At 45.3% G+C, this 14,094-nt stretch overlaps 1 protein-coding gene across 2 annotated transcripts; it reads right to left on the bottom strand.

Moving 5' to 3' along the window:
- Positions 1–847: 847 nt before the first annotated feature.
- Positions 848–13,577, bottom strand: DDB2 (damage-specific DNA binding protein 2, 48kDa). 2 transcript variants are annotated; one of them, XM_009708320.1, is made up of 10 exons: positions 13,404–13,577; positions 10,552–10,673; positions 9,259–9,450; positions 6,338–6,504; positions 5,148–5,247; positions 3,563–3,740; positions 2,725–2,870; positions 2,293–2,457; positions 1,929–1,974; positions 848–1,238 (listed from the first exon to the last, which is right to left on the bottom strand). In XM_009708320.1, the coding sequence occupies exons 1-10, from the start codon at positions 13,567–13,569 to the stop codon at positions 988–990; spliced, it is 1,533 nt and encodes a 510-aa protein (XP_009706622.1). In that variant the 5' UTR covers positions 13,570–13,577; the 3' UTR covers positions 848–987. The 2 variants fall into 2 exon arrangements, with proteins under 2 accessions (XP_009706622.1, XP_009706623.1); XM_009708321.1 differs by lacking the exon at positions 6,338–6,504 and adding an exon at positions 8,266–8,411 and having other exon boundaries at positions 13,404–13,569.
- Positions 13,578–14,094: the final 517 nt, after the last annotated feature.

Below are 14,094 nucleotides of genomic sequence, written 5' to 3'. Positions count from 1 at the left end.
AGAATGCTCAAAGCAGCCACTCTCTATATCAAAGAATTTTAGTTTAGTACAAAACTTTATTAATAAACAATACTGCAAAACTATAAAAGTGAACATAGAGAATCTGAACAGGCCTGGAGCCTGTACCATCCGTCAACCTCTGGGACAGCAGCAAGGCCCCAGGCAGCCTTGTAAACAAACTAGAAAAAGCAAAACTTTTCAGTTTAACAGCAGTCTTGAGATTTGGCTCTGAGCAGGGATGTTTGGAAGAAATTCCTCGTTTCTGCTTTACAACATTTTCATCCAACATTCTGAAGCACATAGGCATGGATGAAAAAAATTACCTAATCAGTGGCAAGAAAAAGCCTAGAACTCTGAAAATAGAAACTACAGAAGCAGGAGGTTCCCAGCTCCGTACTGCCCTTGCATCCCATGAGGCAGGTAAAGAGCTCTAGCAGCATCATGTTCTTCGTGGTCTAGTTAAATAGCTGCAAGCACAGAATAGGCTAAGCCAGAGCTCTCGACAGACACACGTTTTCCAAGAAGCCTGCATAAAGAGGTTGGTGTTCCCTAGGCTACCCAAGCTACCCATCGCTTCACCCCTGCGAACATTCTACCTTTTCAGGACGTTAATCTTGTTAGCAAAGGGTTACTCAGCTCCGTTTGACTAGAACAGGCTGGGGACCCTGTCACGAGCTGCTCCACAGCAGACTACAGGAGATGGTAACCTCAGACAAGTGATGACAAGCAGATGTGGCAGGCTCAGCAGGATCTGAGAACATCTTTGAAGTTTTCCTAGTGCCTCAGAAAATGGGTGGTAACTCCCCTTGGAGGAGGAACTGAGTACTGACACAACTTTCTAGAAGGGGAAGCAAAGAGAATCAGGGAAGCAAGATCAGATCCAGGGAGGAAGGACCAAGTTGAAGTCTAATGCCCTGCACGGCTTATAGTGCCCATTGCCAACACTGAACTTGTACCCTGTGATCCAGAAAGGATCAAAATACTAAATCAGTTCTCTAGATCCTTCCCTTTTTGCTTCCTTCCCTGTGATTTAGAATTGTTGCTTTTTGTTCTCATTTCCTCCAGCTCCCAAGACAGTAAGTTAGCTTTGAGTTTGCTTGTCCCCGGGTTTGCCTGCCTCTGCCCTCCACGTCCGGACAAACTCCAGCTTCCAATCCCCTGTTCTGTCATGGCTTTCAAAAGATGTTCTTGCTTCTTGGCCACCATCTCCTCCCGGCTCCAGATCAGAATATTAAAGCCTGAGAGGAAAAATTAAACACTGTGCATGAGAAACTCTACATCCAATACAATACCTTAGGCTATGTCACTTAAATGCCAGAAATTCAAAATGCTTCGCCTGTTCTAAGATATTTCCAAGGTACAGAGGACGCAAAGGTATTTATTGCAGATGCTATCTCCACACAGCCACTGAAATTTGATCTATTTAAGAAACATAAGTAATTCCTAATCTCACCTGTCAGAGGTCTAAGACCTACATCTATAGCCAGCTCCCTTAATCCCACATAGGCTGCGAAAAACTGAGTAACCTTGGCTCTGCAGCCTAGGAAATGAGATAAATTAAATGAAGGGAGAGGGTACAACCTAGCAGGAGAAGGTTTCTCCTCCTGCCCCCATCCTTTTCTGCTACTGTGCCATGGCCAGCAGAAGGCAGCAGCTCCCTGCTGTGGGGGGGCTTCTTGCTCCTCCAGATTTCATCTCGGGAATGTTTCACAGGAGATGACTAGCAACCTGTTTTCTAACTGCAAAGGTGGAAGACGAAAAAGAAGGTCTTCATCTCTTTTAGAGATGTAGGAAATTATAGAGGACTACTAGCAAGTGGGATTTGGGAAACCCTCACTCACAACTTGCTTTAGTCTGGAAAAACAAGCCTGCCCTTTTCCGGGACTGGAACCCACCCATGCTTCGTGCCCCAGGATTTCTTTACTTACCCATGCCAGAAGCCAGCGTATCTCCCATCGGGTTAAATTTATTGAGCTGGAAATGGAAACACAGTCAGAGTCTGTAAGAGCATCACTGCTTACATAACTGAGTCATAAGAGGACCACGGCTTCTATAACAGCAACAAACTACCTGGAAAACCCAGTGTTCCCTGAGGAACATCACAGAAAACTCATAGATGACAACAGGCCAGCCCTGCTCGAGTCAGCAGCTTTAGCCAGCAGCCATACCCCCCATGAGAGCGTGAGTCTGTCACAAGTAAAGAGGATACTCCTACTGTTCGAGTCCCTAACCCGTATCTCTCGGCCGCGGTTCAGTACACAGCAGTCCTTTCAGCTGCAGCGCTCAACTCACCGAGATGATACCAGAAGCATTTGGATCATGGAGCTGACAAACCATCTCCCCGGTGTTTCCATCGAATACATCAACAGTTCGTAGCTCATTCACCGTGTACCCCGGGAACTTAGGGTCTGGGTAGCGACCTGCTACAATGAGGTCATAGCGAGGATGCCATGTTGCCTAGTCATAGAACAGAGCGATGGGCAGTTAAGAGAAAGGGACAGAGCTCATACTTGCACACATCAGACAACCTGCAGCGCGAGCAACAGTTTGTACATCCCACCCACAGCTTGAGGAACATGAGTGTCCTCAGAACAGTGCTCTGCTGGGAGTTGCAGCAGTTGCATCCACCCACCATCCTGCCCAGAAACCAGACCACTTCTGATTTACAGCCAGCTGCTAGCACCAAGCGTGATACTCCTCTCAGACTGCACTGGCTTAACTCACCTTAATAGGTGTGAGGTGCTGAAACTGCCGATGGGGATGTGGGATCAGATGCTGGGGCTTGGACCAGTCTGAAGATGAGTAAACCCTGATTTCACTGCGCTGGTCTGTGCTCAGGAGCTTGGCACCGTCTGTTGGGCTGAAGTAAGCTAGGAGAGGGGGACAATAAGGCGAACAAAAGATCACAGCGCTGTGACTGACAAGAAACATAAAAGTCACGTTTCTCTGATTGGAAACCCATTGCTATTTCTTTAATAGGGATGTGAATACGGCCGTGGGTCCCAACAGACACGACTTTACTCGTCTCAACCAACCTCAAAGCTCTTACAAACAGTAAGCTGAAACCTACAGCACTGGGTTACCTAGGAAGAATTATTATTCTCATTTCAGAATCACAGAAAGAGACATTGCAAAGAAAGGAACTCGCTCATTCAAATGGAAAGTTAGTGGAAAGGCTGGAGACAGACACCTCTAGTTTGGACTTCCATGAAGTGGTAAAACTGCACCCAAGAAACAGAGGTTTGAGTCCCATGCTCTGCTTTTTGTCAAAGGAACTGCCCCAATGAATTCAGTTTTCTAGGCTCAGCCACTGCTGATGCTTCCACACTCACCTCTCAAGGCACACTGCCACGGTTTGTGTGGCAGGTCTAAGACTGTGCTGCAGCTGCCCCATCCACCTCCCTGCCTCTGGCCACACGTTCCCAATGCCTGCCTTGCTTTAACAGTAGCTACCGTGCAACTTCCGAATCTGAGCGAAAGCTAACATTGCCACAACAATACAAGCTGAGCTGAGTGGACTCCCTGCAGACATCCCTGCAATGAAATCCTTATCTCAACTCACCTGCATTGACAGGTTTGTCATGAGGAAGCAGATGAAGAAAACTCATTTTGGTTTTGATGTTTCTGAGGTCCCAGATTTTGACTGTCTGATCCACAGATGCTGTGGCCAACAACCACTCACATCGGGAGTTAAACTCCACATGAGTCACTTTCTTCCTGTGCAATTTCAGCTTCCAAATCTGCAGCAGAGGAAACAGAAAATCATACAGAAAAAAATAATCAAGGTCCGGAATAAAGAAATGGAATAATAACCTACTACTGCAGAGTAAAGAGGTCTCACATTTACAGAGTAACAAAACTTCTAAAATACACCAAGCGTTTATCCACTGGAAACAAGAAAGGAGAAGAATGACCTTGAAAACTATTTAATTCTAGAACTCCGATCCACTAAGTTATTACAGCTATGAGAAAGGAAAACGCAATCCCTGGTTCATGGAGGGAAGTATTAGCGCCACCGAACAAAGCAAGATCACATCTGGAATACTTTACGCAGTGCCAGTCTTCCACCTGCAGAAAGATTAAAACCGGAACAGGTACAGAAAATGCACTCCTGAGATAATAATGAAGGGCTTACTTTGTGGGAGAAGACCAAAAGAGCTTGCTCTGTTTATCTCAGTAAAAAAGGTGAGAGGAAATGTATTTGGCTTCTAGAAACACATCAGCAAAGAAACATGAGGGTAGCAGAAATATTTCAATTAACAAGAACAAATGGATATAAACTGGCCATGAATAAATTTGTATAATATATCTGAAGCCATAATATATAATAAATCTGAAGCCACAAAATTATTTCTAATCAAAAAGGTGAAGGTGGCCCATCCTCCCTACAATAATGGGTATCCTCCCAAGTGCAGAAAAGACTCTCACATTCTTTCAGGAAAAAAAAAGGAAAGGACACAACTAACCCTGAATAAGCACAAATCATTTGGAGCACTCCTGACTCTGCCCACTACTTTACACAGCTGCCTCTGGCCGCAGCTCACTGGGTGGCAAACTCTTACAGATGTTACCCTTAGAGGCAGGAGAATTGGGAATTGTGGTGTGACGGTATAGAGCAGGCTCTTGAAAGCAAGGCCCACTCCAACTATTCTCCAATGTGTTTCTGTACTAGTTCAGACTCGAGGGCGCAGCCTGCCTCTGCCTGCCCTCTCGTGTCTCACGGCAGTAGTGCCACTTCTGTCCCAACATTTGCTGAATGACTTGTTCGTGTGCCTACTCCAAGGTCATGGAAGGGTATACATCAAAGCAGTATCTCTTAACTGACTCCCATCGGCGCACTAAGTTTCTGGAAGGGTGAAGGTTGTTGGCAGAGGGTGCTTACATCTTCAGGTTACCCTGTAATTACTCTGGCCAGGAGCAAATACTCTTACGGAAGGGGTAGCGTACAACACAGTCCTTGTTTGGGAATTACTACCATTACACTCAACAACGTGAAACTGGAGGACTTCTCACCACCTAGACAAGGGGTGGACTCATCTCCTGAGCTGCAAGGTACTTGCTCCTCTTTTCAGGGTCCCTGGAGTGTAGGAAAGCACATGCGCCATGAAGATTCCCATAGAGGAGACGTTGCATGGAGCCATACAAACCTCTTCACCAGAAGTGCTGAGCAGGACCACGTTGCCCACATTATCACCTGTCACCACTGCACGGCAGCTTGCAGAAACGTCAACGCTGCAGTACCAGCAACTAGAGGGAAAGACACAAAATCAGTGCTGCCTCCCACGGGCAAGTGAAGGCAGCGGAGCTCTTGTTCCCATCTCGTCCCTGACAAGGGAGACTGCAACAGATCGTAACTGCAATCTCCTGCCTGATGGTTCGGGCCTGAGTATCAGGAAGGGGGATGGCTTATCGGCAATATGAATATGAAATAACGTCCTAGTCATTTGTGAAGTGCTCGTTAGATGGAGCGTGACACGTTGGACAGTTGAACATAACAGAGGCTAAAGAGCCACTTGGTGCCTGCACATGGACGCACCTTGGGAAAGATCAGAAGACCCTTGTGACACTGACAAATGTACAGAAACAGCTTTAAAGATTATGTTTTCCACAAAAGACTGAAGCAGCAGTAAAGAAAAGACAAAAGCTTTGGACTGGAAAGTTGCACATCAAACTGTCTCAATTTCATGCTCCAGGAAACAAAACTGAATAGACTTATCTGATAAAGACACACATCTTAACCCCAGCTCTGCTGGGAGGGGAAGGGCAGCAAGAACAAAGCTGGGGTCCTTTGGGAACTTGCTGAGAGAGCTTCAGTTGCAAAGATAAATTATTCTAGAATTCAAGGTCATGAAAATCAGCGTGGTGGGCCTGAAACCTCCAGAAGGGCAGGAGGGTAAACCCAGTAACTTTAAACTCAGAATGTGCAGGAATTTTTTGTGGCTTGCTTAGGCTACCCGAGCTGCCACAGACAAAGCACAACACCGATGACACTGAAGAGGAGGAAGGTATCCTGCTCTTCTCACCTCACACTTTATGAAGTGAAAAGCTGTCAGCACCTGCAAGACAGGAGATGGTGTCACTAGAAAACACCACCAGAAGACAAAGGCAGCAGGCTCAGCTACTGTAAAAACATTAAGTGCCCTGTGGCTGCCTAGCTTTTCACCCACCCTGCAGTGCTAGGGTCAGGACCAGGAGCCCGTCTCCAAGCTCCCTCACAGGACCAATTCATACCAAGTCTCCTAACACTGGCAAAGATGAAGATGTTAGAGAGCACAAGAAGCAGTGCAGCATTAACCCCAAGGAACAGAGAATCGACCTTGCGGTGCTCTCTTCTCACCAAACATTATGGTACTCATGGCCACAGTCCGGGGCACGGGAGATCACCTGCACCGCTCTGCCCTCAAGGTCCTGCAGACTTAGGGTGCCATCCCCTGATGCCACATAAAGCTTCACTGCCTCATTAGGACTGAACTTGATGTCTCCGAGAGAATCTCCTGGCCCTTTCTGGAATACACACAAAGCCAAGAGGCATCAAGGTTAGAGTGGAAGACAAAATCTTAATACAACACTCATCTCCTGGAACACACTGCCGGCTTCCCTAGCTACAATGCACTGCCTTCTGACAGGGCACGTACATAAGAACTTTTTTTTTCTAATCTGTTTCCAATATCAGCACATATATTCTAAGCATATAACTTCAGCCCCACCACTTTGGGCTGCAAACCTCATTAGCAGCATTGCTTCTTCTCCTATGGGGGTAGGTCTAATCTGCAGTGAACCACCTGGCTCAGACCAGGCTTAGAAGATCACAAGCAAAACCAGCACCATTCCATGCAGAAACCACATAAAACCTCATGACAACCCTGCACCAAGCTTTTCTTACAAAGATTTCATTCACCAGTTCCCTACAGGCTGCTTCCAGTGCTGTATCTGGTCTTTCTCAAGGTACCAGCAGGCAGGATGAGAGTGGTGCAAGGAGAAATCCTACTGCTAAAGCCACGGCACAGGAATCTTATGTTCTGTGTTATGTTATATTGCTGTTACGTTGTTTTGTTATGTTGTTTTCCCCCAATCTGTCTACTGAGGAAACGTGGAAACCCTACTGAAAGACAGAAAAGAAGGATGCTAGCTGGGAGTCCCCAAACTCTTTGATACTCAAGTGCACCCAATCTACTGCTCACACAGCAACTACTCCATAAAGTCTCACTGTAGTTACTAGATTTCAAGAAGCCAATGGAGATAAAAAAAGGCCTGCCCATAGAGCCTGCCTGTCCTCACAGCAGTAGAAGGAGGATGGCATGCCCTTTCAGATCAAGGCATCACTGCAGTGACAGGCATCCCACTGGGGTATGAGATCCTCCCGTCCCAGGACCCAGTCTGTCCCTCCTTGCTCACCTGGCCGGTCAGCCCAACACTACTGGGGTTCACCTTCTGCCCTATTACAAGGCTGCAGCTGGAACAGCCAGTTTGGAAACCAACCATGAAAGTTGCCACCCGGAAACAATCAGGTGGGGAAAAGCAAAGAGGGGGCTAACCCAAATTCCCTCACTTACCTTTAAGCACTGAACTGAAGTAACTAACTGAAGAGCTCAGGCTTCCTCCTGAGTCCACAGAAAAAGCAACAGTTTGAGAGGGTGATTCTAAGCATAGGCAGATAGAGTTGCCTCTAGTGATTCATCTCCTCTTTCTGCTCATTACTGAAGGAGCCCAGACTCTTCATTTTGGTATTTCAGATAAGCACCAAAAGTTAGGTGGCATGAACTGGGGTGACCCTTACGACACGCACCACTTGAAGTCAGTGGTGTTTGGGGAGAAGCACTGAGGGGACTATAAATTGCCCTGTAAAAACCATCTGAAAACGAGCAGCACTGCTAACAGGTGAAGAGGTTAGAAGGTCCCCAGGGCACAGAGCTATGGGAGGTTTAAGAACAGACAGCTGAGGAAATCCACTGGCACCCCCACGCTCTCCCATGTACAACAGGAAGTAAGCAGCACCAAAGAGTCCCTCCCCTTCATGAAGAAAAACTCTCTCCTACCCACCACCCCGTTTCAGGGAAAAATAAAAAGGGAGCGTGAGCCTCCCTGGAAGAGAGAGCATCCCTGAAATTCAGAGGATAAAGGACATGCAGGTGGAGAAAAAGTAGCCCAGCTCCCACATATTAGAGACAAACATCCTTCTCTCTCTCTCTCTCTCTCTCTCTCTCTCTCTCTGTAGCACTCCTGCCAGCAGGACACAGAGGCCCAAAGCATTGCTGTATTTCTTACTCCCAGTCCTCGGTGCTGGTGAAGACCCGGACAGTATTGCCATTAAAATCCTGCAGGGTGGTAGTGCCGGCAACTGACGAAGTGTACAGCTGACTAGGGTTAAAAGGGTTAAACTTCATTCCTGTGATGGCCCCTCCAGCTCCCATCTACAAGGAAGGGGAGGAACAAAAGAAAAATCCACTGAGTGATGGGGAAGGAGAAAAGTGTGTTCTCTAAGTCTGCATTCACTGCTATGTCCTTAACAGCAACAGTGAAACACACCACAGCCCTTCAAGGAGGCAAAGACAACCATGTCTCCCCACAGGATGGCTGTCTAGACAGCTGCCCTCCTGGAGGACAAAACCGCAACTCCTTCAGTCCCCAGGCAACGTATTCCCTGGCTGGCTGGCACCACACTAGTTACAAAAAGAGAAAGATGACTCTGGAAATTCTGGAGGACAGACCTCCTCCCAGCGTATACCTACATTAATTTAGAAAGGGGATAACAGTTACAGCCCCTGTTGGAATGGGAATGGCTGAATATAGCAACAAGGGGGCATGCCAGCTCTATAAACCATTCATTCTACCTTAGTTTCTCACTTCAGATAAAGGGACTTTGTTTCTCCCCCCTCAAAGATGTTTCCTCATCTAACACAGAATTAAAGGTGAGCAGAGAAAGATCAAGACCTAAAACAGACAGACCCTCTCTGCCTACTTATTTCTGGCATATTTAAGATCACTGTTTTGCCAGTTGCTGTATTATTTTTCCACTGAGCACACGCCAAGTACTGCTGCATCATGAACTTAATCAACACGCCTCAGTTCTCCCCAACGCTAGAACAGTCTGCGACTCAGGAACAGACATGCTGTTGCACCTCAGTCCTGCCCCATAGCTGGCTACTCTGCAACCCAAACCCCTTACGTGCTTCTCACAACAGACCTCAGTTTTGATTTGCAGTATTTGGTGGCACTCCAGTTTTCCCTCCCACCCGTTGCACGCACCCAGAGGCTTACCCCTTTTATGAAGCAGGTTTTAGTAAGTACTTCATAGTCCCAAAGGATGATGTCTCCACCTTTGGAACCAACAGCTACAGTACTGGGGTGTGTTGGGTGCCATTCCAGGCATGTCACTCTCCTGTCAAAGGGACTTGCTGTTCGAAAGAGGCGGTATGAGGCAAGGGAACGCAGAAAGGGCAGCTGCAGACACTGTTAAAAAGATAAAGAGAATTACGACTTTTGCAGGGATCCCTGAGATTCTCCGAATGAGGAGTGCTAACAATTTCTAATTGCCATCAGCGTTAGTACATTCACGCAAAAGTCTAAACCTCTCTGCAGACTGAAGAGAACATGCTGTCTGTCCCCAAGAGAAACAGCCTGGGACCACACAAACCCACATCAGCCACAGCACTCAGAAAGCAACAGAGAACTGAGAGATCTCACACTTTAAATGATGTACAGGGAGCTAAGCCTTGTGGGCTGAGCTAAAAAGGCAGGATAATTAACGAGGGAGAAGAACATGCCTCCACACCAGTAAAAGGCACTTATGACTATCTGTGTCTTTACTGAGGATGCCAAAATGTTACACATCATCCAGAGAGACAATATTATAGTCCTCCATCCAAATTACCTGCAGCTCAACTATACAGCATAACAGTGAACAGAACACTTGAAATAGGGAATGAGAAGCCATGACACGATTGTACCGTTATTCAGCTGAGGAACAGGTACTGCTTGGATGAGCTTGGTGATTTCCTTATCATTTGGATACTTAAAATAGATAAATCATCTAGAAGATAAAGCTAGCCCAGGTGCTTCCCACCTATGGATGTTACAAAAAAGTTAACTTTCAAATGAAAGGAGGAGTATGGCTCTGAAAAAAACAGTAAAACATTATGGACTTGATGGAGTATGTCTGTGAGGAGTCAAAATCAACACTATAGCTGACATGATTAGCGAAGTAGAGTGGATACGAAAATAGTACAACAAAACAGTCAGATCAGTGTGCAAAAGTAGCACTGTGCAATAACTCAATTGGTAGAGTGAGTAATTTTAAATATGATTCAAGAAAGCACAGAATTAGCAGAAGATAAAGTGTAGAGTGACAGGGCTGGGTCAACCAAAAGGGAAAGCCATCTCAGCTCTTGCATTTTACAGGATTAAGAAATACAAGGGTGTGCCAGGCTTGGAGCCACAAACTGTGTTATGTGAGGAACTTTAAGCCCCTTTAAAGTTTCCCTGCTTGTGTTGAAGACGTCTTTACGTGGGGAGCTGAGATGTCCAACAGGTCACGAAAGAGAAACTCCTCACCTGCCTGAGCTGCGCCCGAATGGAGCCTCCCAGCATGTTCTGGTAGACGTAATGAACAATGCTGCACGGCTGATGGAAAAGGGCTCTGTTGTTTCTCACCACGGAGCCACCTCCATTCCAACCTGCCACAGAGGAAAAGAGCGAAACTTACTGAGAGCCAATGCCCGTCATGCTCATTCACTAAACAACACCGGAAGACATCTGCATTTACTACTATATCCATTAAAAGCTTTAGCCACAAGATAAAAGTCTCTAAATGATTCTTACATGTCTGCAATTACGGAGTCCAGTGCTTGCCATAGCCTGCCAGAGCTTTGTGTATGCTTCCTCTTGTTAAACCCTCCTTCTCCTTGCCAAAGATTTATCAAAAAGACAACAGGAGAGGACTAAAGCAATGCCACGGGTGGTGCATCTCTTGGACAGCGTACAATTTGAATGGTTCACACCCAAAACACAATGAAGCTATCCAAAGCCCCAACAACTTGGAAATATGCCACGGGAGGAGGCAAGCCCCTGGATAGAGCAAAGGGAAGGTCAGACGTGTGACCAGCAGAAACGTTAACACCTGAAAATTCCCCACGCGTAGCAACATGAGTTCCCACACAGTTCCTGAAATGCCCGCTTGTGAATCAGAATATTCGATCTGCTTGTGCCTGTAGCCCGTACAGTCTGCTTACAGCACTGTGAGTTTTGTTTTTGATAATAGATTTGCTGATGCCTCATCGCCTGAAAACCTTTCTGTTTGGAGTGATTTTTGCTGAGAACACAGCACGCTTCTACATTTTGTTCATGTTCCAAGTTTTTATCTTCAGGGATCTTTACATAAAAACTGGATCTGTTCAGCCCCGTATCTGTGATCTAATCATCTCAATGGGAATGGTCTGTAACACTCCGGGGGATCTAGACATCAAATGCATTTCTTAAGAAACAAAAATGCTATTTTCATTTAAGGATAGTTATAAAAAAACCCAGAAGACCAAAAACAGAGGGATCATTCTGTATGATTAGAACCTAAATGAAATCTTTCTTTCATGCAACACTGGGGCCTAGAAATGCACAGGTGTGAAACTAAACTTCTTTGTTCACATGCCAGCATAGTGCCAACACTTCTCACACCTGTTGAAATAGGTATAGAAGTATTTATATTCAAATTCCTTTTTTCACAGAAGAATTAGCACCCACAGTTCCTTCTTCAGATGTGGCAGAAATGGAGGTATTTTTTCCAAATTCCATTTTATTATGAAGGATAATTTATTAAGAAACAAACTTTAGGCCTTTTTAGAATCTGCTGGAAGAAATGCATTTAAAAAAGTGTTTCAATTGCAAGAAACTGAACCTGTCCTATATGGATCAGGAGAAAAAAACACTTAAAAATCAAAACTGGAATACCAAATGGAAAAGCTCAAATACAAAGGTTTAAGGGAAAGATATGATTTTCTTCATTTTTCCAAAGTACTAGCTACATCCAACTCCCTCTGAATCTTACAGGAACTGCAGATGCTTACCAAATCTGAAAATCAGGCCATGAAGTCACAATGAAAATCATGTAGCTAAATTAACTACGGAAGATGCACAGAACTCTTTTCGGAGTACTTTGCCTCCACGTCCACTGTTCACACCGCCAGCTGCTCCAAGTTTGGAGTTACACACCAGACAATGGAAATGTACAAAATCATAGATGTACAAAATGTACAAAATCCTGTATCTCTGACTGTTGAAAAACACTTCAGTAATTTCTGGATCCTTAAAGCCAAAACTGTACAGAAAGTGTGTAATATTTCCACACAAGGCAGTAACTCTAGTCATCTCCTAAACAAACGATGGAATTAAAGGTTTTATCTGAGAAAAGGACACTGAGGGGAGACCTTATCGCTCTCTACAACTACCTGAAAGGAGGTTGTAGTGAGGTGGGTGGTGTTCTCTTCTCCCAGGTAACAAGAGGAAATGGCCTCAAGTTGTGCCAGGGGGTTTAGATTGGATATCAGGAAAAATTTCTTCACCGAAATAGTTTTCAAGCACTGGAAGAGGCTGTCCAGGGAAGGGGTGGAGTCACCATCCCTGGAGGTATTTAAAAGACGTGTAGATGTGGCACTTAGGGACATGGTTTAGTGGTGGACTTAGCAGTGTTAGGTTAATGGTTGGGCTCAACAATCTTAAAGGTCTTTTCCAACCTAAACAATTCTATGATTCTATGAAAATAGTCCTTACTGCAGCTCAAGCCTACGCAACTTTCATGATAATGTTAAGCATTAACCTTTCTAGTATCTTAGAACTTAAATCACCTCTCCTCATGATATCAAAAATCTTTAAGATTTTTTTTTTTAAAGTTACATACTAAAGGAAAAAGTAGAGGTAGAAAGTATTCCTACTTACTGTAGCAAAAGTTAGAACATGCAAAGAATCGGGTGGAAATGCCAGTTTAGACTCCATGCTGTAAGATACCAACCTTACAACTATGCAACTGCATTAAGAATTGCATGGGAGAAAAAACCCAATGTATTACCAAGATTGGTCTGCCCTACAATAAAGGAGACATCTGGTAGTTCAGGAATTCCATAAAACTTAACCACGCTCAAATGAGCTGTGACAGCATCTTCAGCGAGCAGGCTTCTACCAAGGGAGTCTCAAAAATGAAACACACATGCACGGGCACACACACACACCCCGACTAGACAGATAACTGGAGGAGGTACTACCCCAATACATGTCCATGTATCACTTCAATATATAACCCCATCTGAACACTCATGTCTGAACACGCTTCTTGGCGTTCTCCCTCTTCAACTAGTCGATGCCTGTCATTTAGGGTAAATCTGGTTGGGAGAAACAATAAGGATCTGAGGAAATGTTACCGATTTTCTCTGGGGGTTTGGATGTTTTTCTCACAAACAACCTCTTGGCTTGCGGCTCATTCCCTAGCTCCTCGTAGTCCGGTTTTCTCTTCCCAGTTGATTTTGCCTCTTCTGGCCAATGCTCATGTGCCCTCTCATGCTCCTTTGGCTGGTTCACTGGAGCCATTCTGTCTGAACACTAAAAGCAAACAAAGCATGGAAGGTAAGACTGTCATACACTTTTAACTAGAGAACAGAGAGGAAAACTGGAATGAATTACACCCCAGTGGTCTGAAGGTAGTGATTATACCTGTACCCTCTTTCATCAGCATGACACTAGCTTTTTGTTGTGCTCTGCTGGAGAGGGGAACAGGTTCAATAAACTCTTCTTTGTTCACGTATGAAAATGAACGTATCCTAAAGCATTAGAATATGTTTTGACAGATGTGCTTCTACCAAACTTTTAAGCTTAAAACCCACACATCTGCATAAAGTACATCTGTGAAACCACATAATACCCTAACTGTTTCTCTTGTAGCTCACACTGAGCTCTTTAGTTTCAGCTCAGAAAAACGTCAGAGCTTTTCTGATGATGGCCAGGGCCGACTGGTCTTCCACCAAACAGGCTCAGAGGTACTTCCTATTTAACAGTCACTTTTCCTCACGGTGTGAGGATTGGGATCCCACACTGGCTGGCAACCACACCTGAACC

This window comes from Cariama cristata, unplaced genomic scaffold (assembly GCF_000690535.1).
Source record: "Cariama cristata isolate BGI_N322 unplaced genomic scaffold, ASM69053v1 scaffold11419, whole genome shotgun sequence".
NCBI classification, from domain to species: Eukaryota; Metazoa; Chordata; class Aves; order Cariamiformes; family Cariamidae; genus Cariama; species Cariama cristata.
This window is presented reverse-complemented; position numbering and strand designations above follow the sequence as displayed.